The sequence below is a fragment of the Macrobrachium nipponense genome, chromosome 4 (assembly GCF_015104395.2).
Source record: "Macrobrachium nipponense isolate FS-2020 chromosome 4, ASM1510439v2, whole genome shotgun sequence".
Lineage (NCBI taxonomy): Eukaryota > Metazoa > Arthropoda > Malacostraca > Decapoda > Palaemonidae > Macrobrachium > Macrobrachium nipponense.
Genome location: NC_061100.1, coordinates 74,657,879 through 74,683,521, shown reverse-complemented (window position 1 = coordinate 74,683,521; position 25,643 = coordinate 74,657,879). Strand labels below are relative to the sequence as shown.

General features: G+C 36.1%; 1 protein-coding gene across 1 annotated transcript in view; it reads right to left on the bottom strand.

Annotated features, from left to right (window-relative positions):
* Positions 1-25,643, bottom strand: part of LOC135211402 (transmembrane protease serine 9-like) — a 46,312-nt gene that overhangs the window by 8,183 nt on the left and 12,486 nt on the right. Inside the window, exon 7 of the mRNA XM_064244714.1 lies at positions 2,159-2,276. Coding sequence (XP_064100784.1) covers positions 2,159-2,276 — 118 coding nt within the window. The remainder of the gene's footprint in view (positions 1-2,158; positions 2,277-25,643) is intronic.

Here is a 25,643-nt window from a genome sequence, read left to right as displayed (position 1 = left end):
TTTCACTGAGTAAGTAGCTAGATGTAGGAGAAGAAGGACACTACTATGAGATTCAGGGATTCTGTAACACGGTTTTTTCGCAATAACTTTTTATCTATGCATTCTTCATAAATATAACGCTTATTCAGAATACATATTATATCAACACATAAATTTTTGATGTATTTCTGCACAACGTAGGTTGAATAAATTTGGTACTTATAATGTAAAAGTGACCTTTTTTGAAGACGGGCCAACTTACTCAGAGAAAAGGTTTCGAACGCACTCGTTACGTAACTTATGACATCATTTCTTCCCTCTTTCTCGATGGATGATTGGCTGTACGTAACGAAGGCTAAACCTCTGGCAACAATGACATACAAATTTAAATACAAGCAAAGCAGTACACCTTTCTGAACTCTGGAACCTCCCCACTGATAATTGTCATAATGAACAAACCAACAAAATATGTTAATAAATACAAAAACACTTCGATTATTAGTCTAACTCCCAAATAAGTTTTCCAAAAGAAATTACAGTCTACTTTATAGGTTCACAATCAGATTGACAAGATGTAGGGAATAGTTGGTAAATTACCAAAAACATAGTAGACAAGATGATTTGATAAATGCTATATCCAATGTCAACCAATTTTTATTTATTGGCTATCTACCTATTTACTGAAAAAAAATAGCCGGTACCGTATATTGGCTTTAAACCTTCACCATAATTATCGTCAGAATGGTGAACTTCATGAGGTTCCACCACTTTCGCCTCGTTATAATTCCGGATAACACTGAAGGCTACCATGGCATTGTTGGATTAGAACATTTACCTTCTGGCTATAAAAACTAATTTCTCGAGTAGTTGTAAGAAGTGCTAAATGATCCTCAAGGATCCCAGCTGTTGGTTTAAACGTTTAATTCATGTATATTACTGCTATACTGTTGCGGCACTACTGCTACAGTAGTATTACTACGCTAGCACCCACATCTATGTATCGTTCCGCCATTCATAAAGTCTTTGGGTTTCAGAGCCGATGGCATTTTCTGTCTGGTGGATGGGCGGGGCAACATTTAGTCAGAAGGTGTTTGTTTACCTTTGCTTTACGTAATGAATGTTTTTCGACTCTTGGCTCGTAATCATTGGCCATGGCGTCGGCTAGTTCATTTTTACTCTATAAAAATCAAAACTATCGGGTTTAGGTTATTGACAATGCTGACAAAATTTGTGTGTGGTTGTAAAATATACATATGTCAACTTTCAGCTATATCCGATGCTTTGACAAGGAGCAAAGTCCAAAAAATCGTGTTACAGAGACCCTGAATCTCATAGTTGTCTAATAGCAATAATAAAGTAGGGGGAAATAAAGTTCGGTGAAGGGAACTTAGTTCTCTCTATTTTTAGACAATAATTTTCTAGTGAGACTTTTTTTAAATGATAATAAATATCATTCCAGAACATTTTAAATTGTACTTCGGATGAATTTGTAATCACTCTAAATATCTTATACTCTAGTACTACAGCAAAGCAATTGTGCCCTTAAAACTAAATTATTTTTTAATAAATCCTTATGGCGAGTGAAGCTGAATCCGTACAAAGCAAGGTTCACAATTAAAGCTTAAGTCTTTAGGAAACTCGCAAGAACCTCTTTGAAAACATTGCCAAAATGGATAATTTCGTTTTTGTAGAACATGTACTGAAATAGACCATAGTCCATTAAATTAACTGAAGCTCCAATATCTAAAAAAAAAAATAGGATTTTTACATCACCCACTGTTCCTTGTGCAATCGGCGTAGGCTCTGGGGCGTCCCCTACAAGACCGCAATGGCACATACAAGTCAGCTGTACCCTTTTTTGTTGATAGTTTCCAAAAATTTCGCCGCTGTCGGAGTACCATTGAGTAACCTGCTTGGGGAACTTTTGTACCTGAGCCTCTGATGTTCTGGGGTGTGTTTTGCATCCCTCCGTTTCTGACACGGACAGGGCCGCCAAAAGTGATCTATACTAGTGCATACTCCACAGTATTTTACTCTGCATTGTCTCTTTGTGTGCCTGTACCTATTGCAATTGAAATAATTCATCTATTGCCCTGGATCCACAATCGAGGGAAGGGAAACTTAAATTTTTTTGTGTTGAGTTCCTTGGACCAATCCCATTAAATAATGTGCTGTCCACTGTGGGATATTTGGACATGTTCTTCTCAAACTGAGAATAGATCACTTCCTCATCTGATGTAGGTTCAATACCCTCATCGAAGCTGTCAACAATGAAGTCTGGAACGTCGTGTAGAATCCTGGAAAAGTACAACAGTTTGTGCAAGTTATCAAGGGAGATATTATTACCATGTACCTATGTGGAATTTTTCAACTACTGTATCCATTCTCCCATTACATCAAAACGCTGAGAGCTAGGCTCAGCCATGGTCTTCTGACCTTTCTGAATCTTGTAGATACCTCTCAGGTCACTCACCATATCCCTGTGTTTCTTTGTACCATAGGCTTCCCTCAGAAATGCGTGTAATTCGGCCCATCACCGGCATTTTGTATATTGAAAACTACAGCAGCAATGTGCTAAGTCACCTTTATTGAAATCCAAGAAGTCTTTTGCCTCTCTGAACGCTTCTGCATCAGTTTAAGTAAAAACTATTAACTCCTTCAATAAAAGTCTGCACTGGCTGAGAAAAAACGCCATCCAAGATGCCCTAGACGGGCGAACTCCTGATGCAATTGGGAGTAACTTTATGAAACAAAGTCTGATCATATTTTGTTTCCTTCCCCCATTTTGTCTAACTTAGAGAAACCCTTAGTATTTAGAAGTTGAATAGATCTTAATATCATTTTAATACCAACAATACTCCTAAAATTTCTTCACAAATCACCAAAAAATATATATGGTTCCCTGACACATAAATTTTCCTCAAGTAAATGCACTCTATAAAAAAAAAAAACTTTTCTACTCTTTGTCTAGTTGCTACCCCTGGATTTCTGCTGATCTCGCCCAAACCTAGGATGCCCTCAGACCTCAAGCTGCTAGCTTGTTCCGACCCACACTCATAGCATGCACCAACACACACATAAAAAAAAATTAAACACGTCGGAGCTGGATATTCCTTTTCATGGATTAATCCCCTATAAATGCAGTTCCAATGAATACCTCATAATAAAACAAAAATTTAATACATTCTGCTCCCCCCAAAAAAAATAAATCATGCATGGCAATTAAAAGCACACATCTAAACTATCCCTTTAATCCCTTAAAAATTAAATACACATGTGAGAAAATTGTTAACATAATAAAAAAATTAAAAGAAATACTGAACACTTACGTCTTCATTAAAGGAAAAGCACGAGACACTAAAAGCAGTGAAGCTGTCTACTCACTGCATTAGTGTGTATATCTAATCACACATGCGACCGCAGGTTTCTATAAAACCCACGACGGCTCTCTTGTATGAGCAATCGATCACCACGAATACCTAACACCCCGGGAAATTACGGTAACCACACCATATTTATTACACACATCGTATTAGCACACTCTTTGAATCGCTACTGCCTTAGGAGACTAGTTCTCAGTAGACAGATCTGCTGACTCCAGCCCAAAATACATCGCAGCGACAGAGTACCACCTGACTAACTCTAACTATAATCCTTTTTTTTTAACATCTACATGGTTTCCTAACTCCTGTTTACCTCCCCACATCTCTCCAAAAACGTAATCCAAAGGCCTGATTGCCCTCTCTGCATGCCACCATTATTACAAAGCCTAGTATTGGTTTTGTCCAAAAGACAGCTTGGTAACGTCGACCTCGACAAACATCTGGTACCTCCCTTAGAGAGAAAGCCTACAAGCGACATCCCTCCAACTATTCTTAAAACCATTAAATCTGAGGCTAGATCAAACTCCAAGATACAAAAAAAGAATTTTTACTTCCCCAAAAACTAACATGATAAAGAAAATGAAATAAATTGAAAATCCAACTAAAAATAACTTTAAGTCATCTCAGATGATTATCACACTAGTTCCCATACTAAGCCACAATAGCTCACACAGGTATTCTTATTTTCATCAAAGTCAGGAATGAAAACATGTCAGTTAATAAAAGTCACAATTTCCATTTTGGCAACATGAATCCACCCAAGGGGAAAGAGATCATAACCTTCAGAAATAAAAATAAAAAAAGAATGAGCATAAAATAGTGGAAATAAAAACAAAAAAGGGTTCACAATGGGAGAAAAAACTGATAAGAAATTCAACGTTTTTCAATGCACTTCAGCTTCTCTCGGGCACCTGTAAATTAGAAATGGACATGAGTTAGAAGTATTATTACACATTTATAAAACAGCAAATATATTTGAACAACCTGTCTTATCCAAGTGTCCCAAAACATGCGTGCAGGAATTAAACATCACTTTAAAATGAATTTCTGTAAGCTGGTAGTGAGATTTAACTACCTGGGCCACATACTGATTACAATGGCAAATTAAGTTTATATCATAAGTGGTACTATTTATTGTCGCTTTTATTGTGTGAATACGCTCGTTTTGTGCCAAGGTTTTTTACCAACATGCTATTAGCTGCAACTAATCATGTTATCATTCAAAGAACTTCACTTAAGTTCTTTGAATGATAACATTCAAAGAATGTTATCAACCATTCAAAATATCCATTTTTTGTTTTGTTTTCTGTAAAAGAAAACTATTGTGCCGGCTTTCTCTACCCGTCCGCCAACAGATCTTATACATCTGGCGGCGTTATAGGTAATAACAATATAGGACACTACCGGACCGTGCTAAGTTTCATGGGCCGTAGCTAAGAGTTTTTTTGGCCGTGGATGAGACCACCACCAGATTTCGGCGCATTTTTTACTTGTTTTTTATGATGATGATAATGCTTACCAGATGCAATACAAAACTCTCAGATTAATTTAAGGTTGACAAAACTTATAAATCTGATCATATATCAAAGCTAAGCTTAAAGACAATGTTAATCCTTTTCAATATATATTGTATATCATGAGGCAACCCTAGGAATTGTTTTGTTTTAGTCTCTAATAATCATATTAATCCTTCTGGATGCTTAAATTTAGCATTATGTCACAGTATGATTTTACGAACTTAAATTGTATTTTTGGCTTATATTGCTTATGGAGCTTCATTTGACCTTTTTGAGTAAACGTATGAGAAGTATGAAGAGCTGTTTGGCACGTACTATTTGAGAAGGCTGTAATTGCAATAGATTGAAAAAAAAAAACACACGGTCAACCTATTCCTAAAAGGGGAGAATGTACAAAATAATTGTAAAAAAAGAAAACACGAAAAAGTGACTGCTTTGGACTCCTCATTTTCCATCCGAGAAACTTAACAAGAGTTGATATATTGAAAGCCTGTCCAGCGTGACGTTCTTTACTACGGGTTACATTGAAGCTGCCATTCCTCCTATGTGACTCCAGGCTTCAACAAAAGTATGCAAATATTTTTCTTGTGAATTCGCATGACATAATACGGCTGATGTTTTTGTAGGTACTCAAATTTGTTAAGGATGCGTGATATTATATCAAAAAAGGAGGCAGCGGGGCACGGGTAAAGCAATATCAGTTATGCTATCTGCATAATCTTTCGAATAATGGCTAAACTTCTCGAGATTAAGGACAATAATAATACTAAAGAAATATAAATGCCAAAAGAAATTTATACTAGCAGATATTAGTGTTTTATTCAATGTTTTTCCAACAATTTTCGTATTTCTGGAACTGTTACAATATTCAAGAACTGGTTATTTCAAAGATCTGCCGGTTAAAGCTATCGTAAACACCACAGCATACGCAACTAAACTGACACTATGAATGTTTTTTCAAGGTCTTAGCTAATGGAGTATCATGTCTCATTATTCAGAGCCAAGTCAAAGTCGTTATAAGCCAAGTTACGTAAATCAAATAATCAATTATTCAAATCTGTGAGAAAAGCGCGTAAATCGCTCATTAGTGAATAACAGATATATCTACGTTTTACTTCACTCTAAAAGAGAACTATTGGAATTGCTTCTTTTGTCTGTCTGCCAGCACTTTTTCTGTCCACCCTCAGATCTTAATAACTTCTGAGGCTAGAGAGCTGCAAATTTGTATGTTGTTCATCTACGCTCCAGTCATCAAACATACCAAATTGATGCCCTCTAGCCTCATGGCCGTGTGTCTAGCACCGCAACAACTCAAGCTACTACGGCCGGCTGAGAATTTCATGGGCCTAGGCTGAGAGTAACATACTTGCATATATCCGTTGTACAGAAAACTTGGTTGCGCGGAAAAAAAACTTTGGCGCAACTATTTTTCTTTGTTTTATATGACAGACTGGTTTCCGGGATAATAACTCATGATTGAAGTCAAAACTATTTTGGTTGCTTTTGGGGTTCTGGTTAAATTTGAAAAATATTTTCATAAAGTCGCTTGAACAAACAGTACTATATGAAAATATGCTTGATTTAAACATATGTTCAAGGTAAAGGGTATTTTGTCCTTACCATAAGGTGTTTATGATTAAAGAATGCATTTCATTGTCATTCTCATCATCAGCATCATCATCATCTTATTATTATTATTATTATTATTATTATTATTATTATTATTATTATTATCATTATTATTATTATTATTATTATTATTTATTGGAAGGACACCCTCTTTCAAACAAGTCTTATTGAAAGATATTGCTGCATCAGTTGCATTTAACTTGTAAATAGTCTTCTCTACTTTTCTAATAATTGCTTTCTCTCTGATAGTACAACTGGCGAATATTGCGCCGATATTACTCATCAGGAAGAGTCAATTCCAGGGATATTGCTTACAACTTTATTTTTCACAATAAATGGATAGTGGCCAACGTTTCTCTTGGTATCATCCGAGCATGATCACGGCAGTGGGTCGGAGCAGACTGTAGGTGCTGTCAAGATCTACTCAATATATAGTGGCAGGTCAGCAGGGGGTCAACCGCTAGCTGAGTTTTCATTGGTTGGGGGCGCAATGTGTTCCTGCTATTGGATGAAGGAAGTTTTCTTCAAGACACTTCTCGTCGTTGGAGGTCGCGTTGTTGCAGCCTAGCAGACCGTTGAGGCTGGGGCATGACTTCCCTGGGCGTTGTGTCAAGGGGGATGACGACTCGCGTTGTCATTGGCTGGTGGGCTGCTTGTCTAATCTGGTATTCTCTGATTTCGGGGGTGTCCCCCTCGGTCTGGTATTATTTGTACTATTATTCATAAACATAGGTCTCCTTAAGTTGGTAGGGAGGAAGAGCACTTCCTGCGTCGTATTTAATGAGGTCTTCTCTTGCTGTATGAGGAGTGCCTCGAGCAGTCGCAAACGTCGCTGGTCAGGAGCCCTCCCTATTATCTTAATATTCTTGATTTTACCGTCGCGGGAGATAGCTTCCTGGTGTGCTGTCATGATATGGTTTTTAATTGCTCCTTCTTTTGCATGACAGGAAATCCTCTTGGACAGTTTCATAGAAGTCATACCAACGTAAGAGCCGGGACATCCACGGACGGGGCATAAGAATTGGTAGACTACATTCGACTGTTTCAAGAGGTCTCTTGCTGGGGGGATCGGGTTGTTCTTCATAATAAGGTCCCGGGTACGTCGATTTTGGAAATAAATTACAAGTTCGAGTTCTTTGTCGGTTTCGGTAGGGGTCCCATTCTCTGATGATTTTTCTCAATGCATCTTCGTCCTCACGGTGACATGCGTGCATTGTAGCTTTGTAATACAGCTTGATCTTTTCATGGGGGTGGGGCTGCGGTATCTCACTCTCGCCGTACCACCGGATCCAGCGCTGTTCGGACTTCTTTATCAATAAGTCGATTCGGATACCCGTTATTAACGAGCATCTGAGTGACTTGGTCGAGTTCTTTGTGAGGGTCCTGCCAGGAAGAACAGTGCGTGAGGGCCCCCCGAATGTAGGCCCTGATTGTAATGTTCTTGAACCGCGCAGGGCATTCGCTGTCACCATTACCATTCAGACAAAGCCCTAAGTTCGTTTGCTTTGTATACACAGAGGTTTATAGGCCATCGTCGGTCTTGGAGACGAGGACGTCGAGAAAGGGGAGTTGGCCTTCGTCGCTGAATTCTACGGTATAATTCAGCGAACTGCACTGCTGGAACATACGCCGGACAGTTCAACCTCTTCCTCATCCTCGGCTTGTACAAAGATATTGTCGATTTACCTTGCGTATTTGCGGGGTTTTCTAATATTGGAGAAAACACTCTCTTCCACAGTACCCATATAAAAGTTGACGAATAGGACACAAAGAGGGGAACCCATTCACCACAGCTGAATATCCCAGAAGTATCCCTGCGGACACTCCTCGAGATATGTACGAAGGCCCCATTCTCCACCCATAAAGGCCAGATGTTCCGACAAAACGACGGAGTCGCGATGGGTTCCCCTCTTGGTGTCATAATTATCATAATTATTATTATTATAATTATCATTGATCTAACTCGCCTATCGTTGTCCACGCCGCATTTAAGGCTGATTAATATTTTCAGACAGTGCAAGTCTCTTGGACATTAGTGAAAAGCTTTCAAGCTGAATAATTCATGAAAAAATGCGTTCAAATGTGGTTATTGGAGTAAATTACATATCAAATTTAAATTTTAAAAAATACACTTTTGCGTGTAATTACATTCTTCAAAATTCCTTACGTGCTTTCATAATAATAATAATAATAATAATAATAATAATAATAATAATGATAATAATAATAATAATAATAATAATAATAATAATAATAATAATAATAATAATGATAATAATAATAATAAAAATATTTTTATGTCAACCTTGCTTTTAATCATCCCATCTCAGAAAGCTTTACATCGATTGTTTTCCTATTTGGGATATTATTCTGATACTTCGAACTCTTCTTCTTTGTCTTTCTCGACAAGACTGACTAATAGATTTATATATATATACATATATATATATATATATATGTGTGTGTGTGTGTGTCTATATATATATATATATTAATATATATATATATATATATATATATATATATATATATATATATATATATATAGTATATATATATATATATATATAATATATATATATATATATATATATATATAGTGTGTATCAATTCAAGCTACAAATGTCCTTTAATATCTAAATTCACTTTACCTCCCAAATGATATATTTTCATATATGTACTGAAGGGGAATTTTTTAACTGATAATAATTTCGTCCCCCCATGGGATCGAACCACCGTCCAAGTGGACGGGGACGAAATCAGGACAGTCAGTGACGCTATCCAATCAGCCAACAGAGACGCTATAAGTTCATATCGATTCTGACCTTACAAATCACCCTCGATCTGGGTGCTTTCGTAATTAGAATCGATATGAAACCCCGTCTACCATGTTGGCCAATTCGAGCGTTTGACAGCACATAGCCTTTTTGTTATGAATAATTATCACATCGAACCGTGATCCATTTATATATCAATTCAAGCTACAAATGTCCTTTAATATCTAAATTCACTTTACCTCCCAAATGATATATTTTCATATATGTACCGAAGGGGAATTTTTTAACTGATGATAATTTCGTTCCCCATGGGATCGAACCACCGTCCAAGTGGACGGGGACGAAATCAGGACAGTCAGTGACGCTATCCAATCAGCCAACAGAGACACTATAAGTTCATATCGATTCTGACCTTACAAATCACCCTCGATCTGGGTGCTTTCGTAATTAGAATCGATATGAAACCCTGTCTACCATGTTGGCCAATTCGAGCGTTTGACAGCACATAGCCTTTCGATTCTAATTACGAAAGCACCCAGATCGAGGGTGATTTGTAAGGTCAGAATCGATATGAACTTATAGCGTCTCTGTTGGCTGATTGGATAGCGTCACTGACTGTCCTGATTTCGTCCCCGTCCACTTGGACGAGTCCTATAAAAGGACTATTTTTTTTTTAAGAAAGCTTCCATTCGAAGTTGAAGGTCACTATGCTTTTATATCAAGAATGATAATAATATGTAGGGAGTAGACCTTCTTTGATACATGTTTTGTTTGAAAATAGTGGCACGTTTCAACTAATTAATCTTATACAGGGTCTTTTGAATTCTTTTGCTAATTCATTTTTATGACTCAGCTAGGTTGTTGAGTAGAATTCCAGTATTCATGTTTGTTATAATTTGGATATTTGTCAAAATTATTTTATCAAAAATATTTTATTGTATATTTTGCTTGTATATCTTTGATGGGTATAGAAAGCAGGGCCACTAACTTCAACGGAATCTTAGTAACTTTCTGGTGTTTTAGGTACAAGGTTACATAATACTATTATACAAGAAAATACCAAAAGCACAAGGTAGCTACAAAGATTACAATGAAGTTACTGGCCTTGGTTTCTATAGCCATCAAAGAGATATAAGCAAAATATATAACAAAATCTTTTTGATAAATCATTTTGACAAATATCCTAATTATGACAAACATGAATATTGGAATTCTACTCAACAACCTAGCTGAGTCAGAAAAAACGAATTATCAGAAAAATTGAAAAGACCCTGTATAAGATTAATTTGCTGAAAACTGATATTATTTTTCAACAAAATGATGGACAGGTTTAGCAAAATTGATGCTGGTCAGTCGTTGGATGCGTCCACTCTCTTTGGCGTTGATTCCCTGGGAAAGGATCTTTACCATAATTTCTTCAGTCTACTCAGCTGTAAAAGAAAATCAAACGACAGCGACGCAAATGGATCCTCTGGCAATAGAGAAGCTTCGTCCGGCAGCCAGATTTAAATCCCAAGTGAAGGGGAGGGCGGTCAGATACTTGGAGGTCGTCATCCACCAACTGACCACCACAAAACGACAGTAACCAGCAACCAGAGACTGGAGTTACAGAGGAAAACCAAAAGAAGAAATGGACAAGAGAAGAGAACAAGGAAATATGGGAATGCTACATCAGAAGCAACCAGAGGGAAAGAGGATACAGATGAAGGTTGGTCAACATCTGGAATGAGAGAAATAACAACCCTCAAACAGAACAGAGGTTGGCAGACCAAGTAAGGAACATAACAAAAAGGAACTGGCTCTCCACAACAGAAAGAGAGGAACAGAAAGAGAAATAACATCCAACAACGAAGGACAAGAAGATGACTTATGTGCGATACCACAGGAGATGACAGGAATAATGAGGTACCAAACACGGAAAAAGTAACGGAGAGGACGGAATGGCTGGAAAAGATCAGACAATGGATTAAGCCAGATAAAAAAAGGACAAAGATATCCTCCATGGAAGCCTACAACACAAAGAAAATAAGGGAGGAAACAAGTGAAGTCAATGAAATAATGAGACTAGTACACACCACCAGTATCACAGAAACAAATAACCTAGCATATCCGGGAGAAAGTAGTAGAACTCATGGGGATACAAGCACTAATACCACTATCACAACCAACCCAACTGAAACCAAAATGGCAACCGGCTTGAAAAAGGTACCTGGTAAAACAAATCATGGTGATGAGATCTGACTTGAGTGAACTGAAAGACATGGCAGAAAAGAGGCTAATAAGCAAGAAAACAAGGGAGGAACTGAACAGGAAATACAAAGTACAGAAGAGGACGCTAAACAACACAATAGAAGATATAAAACAGAGGCTTAAAGCCAAAGCACATAAGATCCAACGGTACATGAACAGGAATAAGGGATACCAACAGAACAAACTCTTCGGAACCAACCAGAAAAGACTATACAGCCAACTAAGAGGGGAAGACAACCACCAGGAAATTTCTGAAGCTAAACTGAGTAAGAGACTCTGGGAAAACATATGGAGCAATCCATTATCACACAACAAACATGCAACATAGCTCCAGGAAGTCAAGGCAGAAGAAATGGGGAGAGTAAAATTCACCGACATCACAACAGACACAATCAGACACCAACTAAAGAAAATGCCCAACTGGAAAGCCCCTGGTTCCGATGAAGTCCATGGATACCAGCCAAAAACTTCAAGGCCCTACACCCACGAATAGCAGAACAATTCCAGCATTGCATCACAAACCACCATGCATCCAAATGGATGAACACAGGGCGAACATCCTTAATACAAAGAGACAAGAACAAGGGAAATATAGCACATATCTACAGGCCTATCACCTGCCTACCAGTAATGTAGTGGCTGCTGACAGGTATCATCAGTTAAAGGGTGCAGAAGGAAGTGTAGGGGCACAAAAGACCAGCTCCTGATAGGCAATATGGTAATGATGAATAGTTGAAGGAAAACCAACCTAGGTATGGCATGGATAGACTGCAAGAAAGTCTTCGACATGATACTACACACGTAGCTAGTAGAATGTTTGAACATATATAGGGGAGAGAAAAACACCATCAGCTTCCTCAAAAATACAATGCACTACTGGAATACAGTACTTACAAACTGTGGGATAAGACAAGGAGAGGTTAACATCAGAACAGGGATCTTTCAAGGTGACTCACTGTCTCACTACTCTTCATAGAGGCCATGATTCCCATGACAAAAGTATTACATAAGATGGATGCTGGGTAGCACCTCAAGAAAGGAGGCAACACAGTGTTCATGGAAGACATCAAGCTGAAGAGCATCAAGGAAATAGACACCTTAATCCAGACTGTAAGAATTGTATCTGGGGGTATCAGGATGGAGTTTGATATAGAAAAATGTCCTTTGGTCAACATACAAAAAGGCAAAGTAATAAGGACTGAGGGGATAAAGCAACCAAATGGGAATAGCATTAAACACATAGATGGGATAGGATACAAATACCTAGGAATAATAGAAGGAGAGGATATAAAACACCAAGAGATGAAGGACACGATCAGAAATATGATGAAAGCCATAAACACATTGGCAGTACCAGTAATCAGATACAGTGCAAGAGTAGTGGAGTGGACAAAGGCTGAATTCTGCAGCATAGACCAGAAAACGAGAAAACATATGACAATACACAAAGCACTACACCCAAGAGCAAATACAGACAGACTATACATAACATGAAAGAAAGGAGGGAGGGGACTACTAAGCATAGAGGACTGCATCAACATTGAAAACAGAGCACTGGGGCAATATCTGAACACCAGTGAAGACAAGTGGCTCGAGTGTGTAAGGGAAGAAGGACTGATAAAAGTAGATGAAGACCCAGAAATATACAGAGACAGGACAATGACAAACAGAACAGAGGAATGGCACAACAAACCAATGAGACAGACTAAAGAACTAACCAGCGATGACACATGGCAATGGCTACGGATGGGAGAGCTCAAGAAGGAAACTGAAGGAATGACAACAGCGGCACAAGATCAGGCCCTAAGAACCAGATATGTTCAAAGAACAATAGATGACAATAACATATGTAGGAAGTGCAAAATGAAGAATGAGACCATAAACCACATAGAAAGCGAATGTCTGGCAATTGCATAGAACCTGTACAAAAAGAGGCATGATCCAGTGGCAAAAGCCTCCACAAGAGCCTGTGCAAGAAACACCAGCTACCTGGTGGTACGAGCACCAACCGGAAAGAGTGATAGAAAACGATCAGGCAAAGATCCTCTGTGACTATGGTATCATAACATATAGGGTGATATGTGCAAATAGACCAGATGTGACGTTGATTGACAAAATCAAGAAGAAAGTATCACTCATTGATGTCGCAATACCATGGGACACCAGAGTTGAAGAGAGAGAAAGGGAAAAAATAGATAAGTATCAAGACCTGAAAATAGAAATAAGAAGGATATGGGATATGCCAGTGGAAATTGTACCCATAATCATAGGAACACTAGGCATGATCCCAAGATCCCTGAAAAGGAATCTGGAAAAACTAGAGGCTGAGGTAGCTCCAGGACTCATGCAGAAGAGTGTGATCCTAGAAACGGCACATAGTAAGAAGAGTGATGGACTCCTGAGGAGGCAGGATGCAACCTGGAACCCCACACTATAAATACTACCCAGTCCAATTGGAGGACTCTGATAGACCAATAATAATAATAATAATAATAATAATAATAATAATAATAATAATAATAATAATAATAATAATAATAATAATATGGGTACAATTTCCACTGGCATATCCCATATCCTTCTTATTTCTATTTTCAGGTCTTGATACTTATCCATTTTTTCCCCTTTCTTTCTCTTCAACTCTGGGACACCAGAGTTGAAGAGAAAGAAAGGGAAAAATTGGATAAGTATCAAGACCTGAAAATAGAAATAAGAAGGGTATGGGATATGCCAGTGGAAATTGTACCCATAATCATAGGAACACTAGGCACGATCCCAAGATCCCTGAAAAGGAATCTGGAAAAACTGGAGGCTGAAGTAGCTCCAGGACTCATGCAGGAGAGTGTGATCCTAGAAACGGCGCACACTGTAAGAAAAGTGATGGACTCTTAAGGAGGCAGGATGCAACCCGGAACCCCACACTATAAATACTACACAGTCGAATTAAAGGACTGTGATAGAGCAAAAAATAAAAAAAAATAAAAATGATAATAATAATAATAATAATGACAGGCAGGCAGGCCCCTTGTTGTATTCATATAGATGGATATGAAGGATGCGGCATCAGTGTTCAATAAATAAGGCACCCTTTCAATTCTTTACCACAGTAGAAAAAAACCAGGCAACAAAATTATCCAATGCCGGGTATGGATACATAAGCTAAAACTTTAACCCTAAGTGTGAAAAGATTTACAATAATATTGCATCGCCGAAACTGATTTTTAATAATGTTAACGGCGTTGTTGCTGGACATGAAGGTGGTAAAACTGATTGATCCTTTAGATGATTAATGGTCTGGTGACTGTTGCTCACTACCAAGAGTGTTACTAGGGTAGGCCAAACGATTGTGTATTTAGAAAAAATATAACATGAAACACTGTGCTGCATTTCACTGAGTCACAATTATCGTTGTTTAGACCAGCAATGTACAACAAGTTTTATCTCATTTCCTGTTTGATCATAACTTCTCAATACAAACAACCAACTTCGGAAAGTCATACATGGCTTCGGTCAAGCTAGTAAGGTAACAACTTCTCGAAAGGGTGCTCAAACCAGGCAGCCTCAGGAGTACAGTTGAAGGATCGTCTTCCTCTGAGAATGGATCGTTTCTGATTCAGCTTATACGGCAGTAGACCCAGACTGATGACGTAACTTCATACATACTGAATTTACTAAATGCTTGCAATCACCTTTCATTAACAGCATACTTGATTGGTTTTGGCTTGTAACTGCTTACTCACACATAGGTAACACTTGTCAGCATGCCACAGAAAACTTTGGGTAATCGGTAATGGGAAAAATGGCCATCTCAATTGACTGCAAGGGTGCCTGTTCGCTATATGCTTGTTGTTGCATCATATCAGCAACCCACTTGATTAGCTTTGACTTGTAATTACTTAGTCACATTTAGGTAAAATTGTCTAACTTACAACAAGACTTCAAGTAATGGGTAAGGGAAAAAATAGAAAAATAACTAACTCAGCAGAATGTGAATAGTAAGTCATTGTAAATAATATGTATGTAGTGGTTCTTCGGGCTCGAGCACTGAGGGTCTCAGTCACGTTCGATGTTGAGACAGAACTTATGAAGGCTGGTCAAACAGAACGTTTTCCATTAATGGTCTTAATCGCTACTTTGACTAAAAAAAAAAAAAAATTATATATATATATATATATATATATATATATATATATATATATATATATATCATAGTATCTATATATATGTATACATATATATATAATATATACCCTATATATAGATATGATATATCTATATATACATATATATATAGATATATATTATATATAAATATATATATATATATATATATATATATATATATATATATATATATATATAAAAGAGAGGATCAATGTTTCTTGTCCAAATGGTATGTACTGACATCTGGTTGTTCATGGCTATAAAACCGATTTAATATTTTGCTTATTTATTTATTTTTTTTAGTTCTAGTTTATTTATTTATTCATTTTTATATATTTATTTTATTAATTTTTTTCTTGCTAAATACTTTTTACGTTTCATGCATTCATGAGTTATTCAATTCACAGGGTGTCTGTTGCATAGGAACCACTTCAGCCTCAAAAGGAAATGAAACGTGAGTAAACTTATTGTTTTTCACCTTATACTCTTAGGTTAAGAAGTTCCTTACAGGTACATTATACACACCTTTATAGAATTAAGCAAAATCTAAGCGACTAAGACAAAACTCATAAAATAAGGAACAATTATAATCAAGTGCCCGAGAAACCAAAAAACAAAGAAAGGAAATTTCAGGCAAGGATGACAAAATTAATGAAACTAAGTTGTTTAGAATATCAAATGTAAGTTTTGCACAAGTTTTAACACTTCAAGGCATTGACAGTTCAATTATTTTGCAGATCTTACGGATTAGGATATTATGAGTATTTAACAAAACTCTTTTTATAAATGTTACTAGTATCATGCTCAGATCACAAAACTGCTGCCATTTCTTATTCCACAACTCTACCTATCTTCTTTTTTTATTTTCTTTCACATCTCCACTTTTTTCTTTCCTTGTCTTCTTCCACATCTATGTTTATTTTCTTTTCTTATCTACTTCGATATTTACTTATCTTTTTTTTTATCTTCTTTGGCATATTTTCTTTTCTTTTCTTCTTCAACATCTCAACTCATCTTCTTTTGTTTTCTTCTTTCACATCTATACTTATTTTCATTTGATGTTATTCCACATACATTTCTTCTTACTTTCTTTTCTTATCTTCTTCAACAACTCTACTTATTTCTTTTTCTTATCTTCTTCCATACCTCTACCTATTTTCATTTCTTGTCTTCTTCCACGTATCTATTTATTTTCTTTTCTTATCTTCTCCCACATCTCTGCTTATTCCTTTTTCTTTTCTTCCACACCTCTATTTATTTTCTATTCTTATCTTCTTCCACATCTCTACTTATTTCTTTTACTTATCTTCCTCCTTATTTTTGTTTATGACTTTTACTTACCTTCTCCCACACTTGTACCCATCTACTTTTCTTACCTTTTTTCACATCCCTAATGATTCTCTTTCTTATCATCTTTCACATCTTTGCTTATTTCTTTTCTTATCTTCTTCCACAACTCTACTTATTTCTTCTTCTCATCTTCTTCCACACTTCTACTTATTTTCTTTTCTTATTTTCTTCGACCTATCTACTTATTTTCTTTTCTTATATTCTTCCACATCTGTGCTTAATAATTTTTCTAATCACCTTCCACACCTCTACTAATTTTCTTTTCCCATCTTCTTCTGCATTTCTGCTTATTTTCTTTTTTATCTTCTTCCACAACTCTACTTATTTCTTTTTTTTATCTTCCTCCACATATCTACTTATTTTCTATTCTTATTTTCTCCTACATCTGTGATTATTACTTTTTCTTATCATCTTCTGCAACTCTACTTATTTTCTTTTCCTATCTTCTTCCGCATCTCTACTTATTTTCTTTTTTGACTTCTTCCACATCTCTGCTTATTTTCTTTTCTTATCTCCTTCCACAACTTTACTTATTTCTTTTTCTTATCTTTTTCCACACTTCTACTTATTTTCTTTTCTTATCTTCTTCCTTATATCTACTTATTTTCTTTTCTTCTTTTTCCCACATCTGTGATTATTACTTTTTCTTATCATCCTCTACAAGGCTACTTATTTTCTTTTCCTATCTTCTTCCGTACCTCTACTTATTTTCTTTTCTTATCTTCATCCGCATCTTTAATTATTTCTTGTTCTTGTCTTCTTCTATAACTCTGTTTATTTCTTTTTCTTATATTCTTTTGCACGAGCACTAATTTCCGTTTCCCATCTTCTTCGACACTCTCTTATTTTTCTATTCTCATCTTCTCCCACATCTCTACGTATCCTCTCTCTTTCCCAGGTGGGTCATACGTCCTTTGGGCAGAGGATCTGTTGCCCAACAACAACGAAACATCTCTCACGTTCAGCCCAGATGGAGTCTGATGCCCCGAAATTCCGATTTCCCCACAATCCAGCCAAGTCCCAAGAAAGGTATTCTCTATAACTTTAATATTATTATACGAAAACCTGAATTATTATAAACGAAACACGGTTCACACCACCTTCCCTGAACTGAAATAGGTTTACGAGGAAAAAAACTTCATTATGACTTTTGAAAAGCAAGGTTGTTCAATATATTCCGAGACAGAATAGACCCGAAGAGAATTGTAGGTGGACTTCATGAAAAAAAAAAAAAAAAAGTAATTCCTGTTGGCTTGGACGAAAAAGAAGTTCCCTAAAACTATATAAATTACCTTTCCCAAGTCAACCTTGCAGAAAATATAATCAGTGTGGGCAAAAAAAGTACGTTGTAAGAAAATCAAAACCCACAAACATAGAACAATTTAAGATATATAGATTTTCAAGGAATTTTGCTGTTATTAATTATACTTTTGTGACTCGTCGGTTTTAAAGTTAAGTTATTTTATTTAAATGAGGGAAGTATATATATATATATATATATATATATATATAATATATATATAATATTATATACTATATATATATATATATATATATATAATATATAGTAATATATATATATATATAATGTCTGTGTGCGTGTGTGTACTTCTAGCGTGCTTTTTTGATATAGCAAAAGCCTTTATTACTCTATTACGGTCTTTGCCTACTTTAAACTTTGATTAATTTCAGTTTCATATTTATTAGAATGCATTTCCTGTTGTGGTCTGACATTACCATTTTAGTTAAAGAAATATCAGCTTCCTTGCATAGATGATAAAGACGAGACGGATGTACCATTTATTCACATCTCAATAGTATCTCTTCATTTATGCAGCTGAAGCTGAGTTACCCTTTCCCAACTTCCTGGTAACGCAGTGATACCAATGCACTTTTGTTAGTATCGTGCCCATTGGGTATTATCAGTGCTCATTATCCTGAAGCCATTAGTTCATAGATTTCTGATTTCGAAGAATTAAACACTCCCTGTTCTTGAAATTCTCTTTTATTCAAAATTTGTCCTAAAGTTTATGAACATACGATTTAGTATAATAATTTAATATTAGTTTGTGAATGAGGCTCTGTTGCCTGCTCTTCATTGGCTTAGCTATTAACTCTTTTCAGGTCGATCTAACTATGTCTCGTGTGGCGACCATAGTCTTGAACCAGGCCAAACAGTCAGCATCCAATCGAGGAATTTTCCCAGAAAATATCCAAGGAATGAATACTGTAGCTGGACTTTCCAGGTGTGTTTTGTGATGAAATTTTGCATATCGACAAAGTAGACAACTTATGTAATACGTAATTCATTCTAGGATTAACCATTTATTTTCTATATTCTGAACTTAATCTAGCATCACTTCACAAGAGCAACAATACGTTATAGTAATTGCGTGTTATGACTTAAAATGAATGTAGAGGCCCGTAGCAAGCTATCTCTGTTACAATAATTTTCGACTAAGATGTACTCATACGTTACCCAAGTTCATTTTGATACTATATCTGAAATATGTATTGCAGAACTAATGTCATACTCTGATGGCTGACTGTCTTTTGCAGGGAACCCTCTTCCTGCCTCTACTATAGTATTTCATGCAGCACTTTCCGCCTGAAGAGTTGCAGACATTCGTATTTGAGGATTGCTGGAGTAAATCTCTATGAAACGTGAGTCTCTACTACTCTATCATGTATGCTTCCCAGATGTGTCTCTGATACATATAATCATCCTTGTTAATGAACGTCATAACTTCATAAAAGATTAAGAACTGCTCTTCAACCTAAGGTTGCAATTATAGCGCAGAAGTAGAGTCAAAGATTGTCTACTTTTTCCTCATAAGTGAAATTATAAGGCATTTTCTTTGACACTGTCCTTATTTGTTTCAAATAAGGACAGAATAACGTTACTCACTTATAAGGCCAGTTTAGGTGTAATCATTATTTAAAGCAATGAGAAACTGGAAAAATTTCGACCGATATAATGGGGTCCTTCACCATTAAAATAATTTGTTGCAAGTTGCTGGAATTGTAAAAATTGCAATTATCACTATCCCAAACGTTATATCAACGTATTTTCTTTTCTTTCGATTTCAGTGCGATTTTTCTTAATCACTGATAATGAATTGCATTGCATCATCCTCAATCCATATTTAGGAGATGCTATCATTACGAATAATCCTTTTACTATAAACGCACATATCACCATCATCTGAAATTTGCACCGTCTTCATTTGCTTTGTTACGTATAAAACGTCTAAATGTTAAATAAGAATTATATGATGACGAAATGGGCCGTTTCTTATCCTTCCGACTCAAGTACTAAAGTTAATTTATATATATTATTAGAGACCTTATAGCAGATTCTATCAAAAGGATTATTTTGAACAATCCGATAGAAATTCGTGCTCTAAATATATGAAATGTGTATCTTCCCTAAAATGACGGACTGTAACACGTGTAAATTCTAGGCATCTACCGTTGGAGAAACGAAAAACTGATAAGATCCGCTTTTTATCAGTGAGTGATATTTATCCTTGTGCTGAGTTGTAAAGAATGTCAGAGATTATGAGGCAGAGGTTTAAAGAATTTGAGAAATATTAAAGATATGACATATGATTTACATAACTAATACCTATTTACCATAGATTTTTATCAAGAAATTTACTTATTATCATGGATAATATTAGATCTAAAGTTATTATTACCATTGATAGTATTGATCTTGTATCCATCATTCACAGAGCTCCTGTTTTCATAGGGTAAAATCCTAAAAGGTTGTTAACTGACATTATATGTCACAGTAGAGAGTGTCCTTATTTGAAACAAGTGAACAACAAAACATATAGAATAATAGATCAATAAGAAATATACATTTTTCAAGCTATCAACCAAATACGTCCATAAAAACATTGATGGAAGAATTTATGTTCATATGTGATGGACAGTACCAAAACTGTTTTATATTATATTAAGAAAAATCCTTACTCAGTGTTGGAATAAAGGTTTATTAATTAACGAATATATTCGATCATAGGTACTGCGGGAGAAATGATGGACTGACAACAGCGAGCAGTACTAATTACATGGGAATTCTCTTTAGAACTGGGAGCAGTCGAAGACGAGGGAGAGGTTTCTCCTGCACAGTGTCTGCCTCAGGTGAAGATAACTATCGTTTTACTTTCTGGCATTAGACAAGAATTTATCTTCTACTCTTTTTACAATAAAAAACGACCCAAATGGAAAGGACAGTCATTAGTTGTTCCGGTTGCTCTTAAACACTAGTCTCCTGCTTCCCTGAGATCATGAATTATTATCTTTGTATTCAAATCCATAAACTGTCTTTTTCAGGAAGGATATAACTAAAATGTTCAGCAGTCAAAAGCGTGATGTAACTTCTGAAATCCTTCTCTCACTCTCACTTTGTCATAATAATTATTATTTTTCTTGATGTCTCCTGCATAAAATTTTAACAATGCGTACTGGATTACTTTCATTAAAGTAGGTCCTAGAAAAGTGAACTTTATGTGGCAAGCACAAATTTTCTGCCATTAGTATTACTGTTGTTTATTAGTAATAATAACAGTATATTGCAGAATAACAGATGTACACCGGCTCGACAACTAGCTTCCACGGCATATATTTTGTTTACATTTTAATAACTAAAATAGGATAAAACAAAGGAAGTTAGCAGTGAATGACATCATAGCTGATAAGAAATAACCAAAAACAGATGGCAACTGAAACACCAGATTGAAAAAAAAATATAACATAAAGTTGGATAAAAGTAGCCCAATAATGTAGGAAGCTCCGATATATCCCAAGCACTGAGACACTGAATATATGTAATTTTCATTTTGTTAATTTCAGAAGTGCCAACAACAGCAAGCACCAAAGCGCCTGCCCCTTCAACGAGCTCAGGTTCTGCTGCAACAGAAGCAACGTCTTGTGGTAAGGAAATTGTTACAACCTCGAGTCAGTTTGGCAATAATAATGTTATAAATTATAAAAAAAATGAAATTAAATACTTCCATTCAATATGCATTTTTAATCCTCAGCAGTTCGTCTGGTTACTCAGTAAAGTATATGATCAGTAATAAAAAGTTTCATCTCTCTCTCTCTCTCTCTCTCTCTCTCTCTCTCTCTCTCTCTCTCTCTCTCATTAACAGAAAAATAAAACTGTCATCAACACATTTTATCCACATTCAATCGCAGTTATAATTCACTTCTTTTATATCTTTTCCAGAACCTTGTGGTACGGTGAACCGTGCCACGCGAATAGTTGGTGGAGTGGAGACTGAAATCAACGAATACCCTTGGCAGGCAGCTCTTGTTTATGCTGGAACAAACATAGTCTTTTGCGGCGGCTCTTTGCTCAACGATGAACTTGTATTCACGGCAGGACATTGTATCGATGCGTAAGTAACAGTTATTACCTATTCTTGAAGTTCTTCAGAGTCCCAGTAATTACATGAGATTTAGTCATGCTACAGCTTTGTCCAAATTCAACGACGAATTAAAAAAAAAAAAGTTGATTCCGAGGGCAGGCGAAGTTCCTATACTTCTGTTGTATTGTACGTAAAAGTATTCAAAATTGTTGTATACGTGAGATTTGTACCTAACCTTGATGGTTGACTGATTTATCAGACTGGTTGGAAAAGTGCTAGTGGTAGCTGCTGTTAAAATCAGAAGAGTAATGTTTAAGAGGCGAAAGTAAAAATACAACAGCTTAATTAAAGACGTTACTTGGCATTATACTAATGGTAATTATGAATGACTGACCCATCATCTATAATGTTCATAGCGTGATTAGTTGAAGGTACCTTCAGCAAAATAAAATTTCTGTTATTCTCTTTCTACTAAAACAACGACCTTGTCAAGACCTATAGAGACCTATTGTTACCATGGGTTGTCCAATCTCTCTTAGATGGAAGTGGAAGCACTTCTTGGAGCAATAAGATGAATGAGGCAGATACAGGAGTGTGCCACTGCTTCATCTCCCGAAACAAATGTGATTCCCTTTTTTTTCGCCAACTTATGTCTGATGCAACTTTTCATAGCGTTCGAGGTTAGGTCGCTTAGTCTTTGACTAAACAGTTTTCCACAGAGCAATGAAGCTGATGCCCATCAGTTTAGGGCGATCTAGAGGTAGCTGCAATACATGATAATCTAATTCTGTGCATTGATAAGAGCTTTGCATCCGGACGTACCTTATTCATCTGAATACTGCTAGAGTCGAATCAAGCTTTATAGAAACATACGAGGTTCTATATAATCTAAGGCTTTATTACCTGATCCAACTCTGCCGATGTAGGCCGCTCATTTATTTGCCATATACAGCAACATATCCTTTTACCTCAGTAGTTGCATTCTGCTTTCGAAACTTTATAACTTCGAAGCTTTGTTTCAATATTAAAGTATTTTTTGGTTTTGCAAAGTACAGTATTGATACAACTTCAGTGGGTTATACGAATTTAAATGAATGTCTCCTTTGTAAAACTACAAAGTTCGTTAAGGCCAGATCACTTTTAGTGAGCGTGTGAGAGAAGGATTTATCCAAGTAAAAAATAATTCTTGACACTTGATTGATTGATTGTGAATTATATCTGGCGTCACAACATCTGGGTAATTGACACCAAAATAAATTAAATAGAAAAAATTAAATTTCTAATAAATTTCATATAGAAATATCAATAAATATATTATAAAAATTTTCTTCATATATATAAGTTCTTACATAGACAATCTATGTATATTTAAGTTTGGTTGAGGACGCCCGCCTCCCTCATATAGATATATAACTGCTCTATATTACAATCCTTTCCAAGAATTGTAGCTATAGTAGTACCAATCTAAGGTGAGGGTTTGGGCGCGTCTAAAAGCGAAAACACGCGTTGTCATATCTTAAAGTTCTTTGTAGAGGCGGCCAAAGTCAAAGCTCTGTATTTCTTACTAATCACCCAAGAGAAACATTACCCTTAGGTCTTAACCTCTGTCCTGTACAGATTATCCTCCTTTCAGAGTCTGGTGAAAGGGGAATGCCCACTCTAATTGTCTTAGAAAGGTTCGCTGGTATAAATTTATTTTTCCTTTATTCAGATAGTGTATATTGGCATTAAAACTTCAGATATGAAACAGTTCTTTTTATTCTTCAATTAACTTATTAACAACCTACATGAGAGAAAACTAAAGGGAAATCATGGATATGATAAATTTCATACATTAATTATTTCTTTATTTTAGAAACATTCGAGAAATAAATACCGTATATCTAATAAATAAGAATAATAATGACACTATTTAACCTCGTGATGCATGCATTGACAATGGTTTTCAAAAGAGAACAGTACAGAACAGCGTAAAAAGAGCGAGAGAGAGAGGGATGCTTTAAGAAGACTCCTCATCAGAAGATTCCTCATCAGAAGAGTCAAGACTTACAATAAATGAATCAATATATTTATCAATCAAGATATCCTTTGCTGCATCTTCCACTTGCAATTGCTCGGCATGTCTTACGGCCTTTTCCCAATTTTCAGGTGTCACAGTATCCAGAGCTTCTTTAGTAAGTTCCGATAGGTTTGCCATCTTAAAAACGTTTCGTTTCGCCATGAAACTTTTCACTTGGCCCCAAATTTCTCAATTTATAGAAAAGTTCAGATAACAGACATATTTTAAGCATTTAATCACACACAAACTGTTTGAGCGCCAACTATATTTACATCCGCTAATCCTTACCTTCACCATAAAAGACCCCAGCTTATAAGATTTGACCATTCTTAAGAGATTAACGAAGGGTATATTCTTCTTGACTGACAGATACAGATTTCGATACTTGACCACTGAGAATCGAGATTGTAGATGTGGCAACAATGTCTGCCACGTTTCTCAAATATGATATTGAAAAACTTAAGAATGTTGATCATTAAACAACTGTATACGTAAAAAGCATGTTTAGCAATATTTCAGAGTATTCTCTTCAGTTTTGGCATATAACAACGACCTATATTCCATAAAATTTTCCTTAGAATGGAAGTTTGGCAACGCACGTAAATGACTTCGACCCAACAAAACCTCACCATAGATTGGTACTACTATAGGATAAAATTACCTACTCTGTCACGACCCCAAGACAGGAACCTATGTCTCAAATTCCCGAATCTGGGACATTCAATCAACAAATGTTTCACAGTAAAGGGCAGAGTGCAGTTCTCGCAAAACGGAGGATTTTCACGAGACATCAAGAACCCATGTGTGAGTCTTGTATGTCCAATCCTCAATCTGATACTCCGCATTTTTTGATTAGTTAAAATATCCTCCCACTGGGACTGTCAACATTTTTTAACTCTCTGACCTACTAGAGGACACAAATCCCGATATGGTAGTAGGCATCTTGTAGGTTCTGGGGAGTTGACCGCAGACTTTGCAAGTTGGTCAGCTTTTTCATTCCCAGCCACCCCAACATGGGAGGGCACCCAACAGAACTTTATTTCTTTCCCACTTCTTTTTAGTAAAAGCAGCCATTCCAATATATCTAAAATCAGAGGGTTTAAAGGGTTGAAAGATTCCAGTGACTGAAGAACACTTCTTGAGTCACAATATAT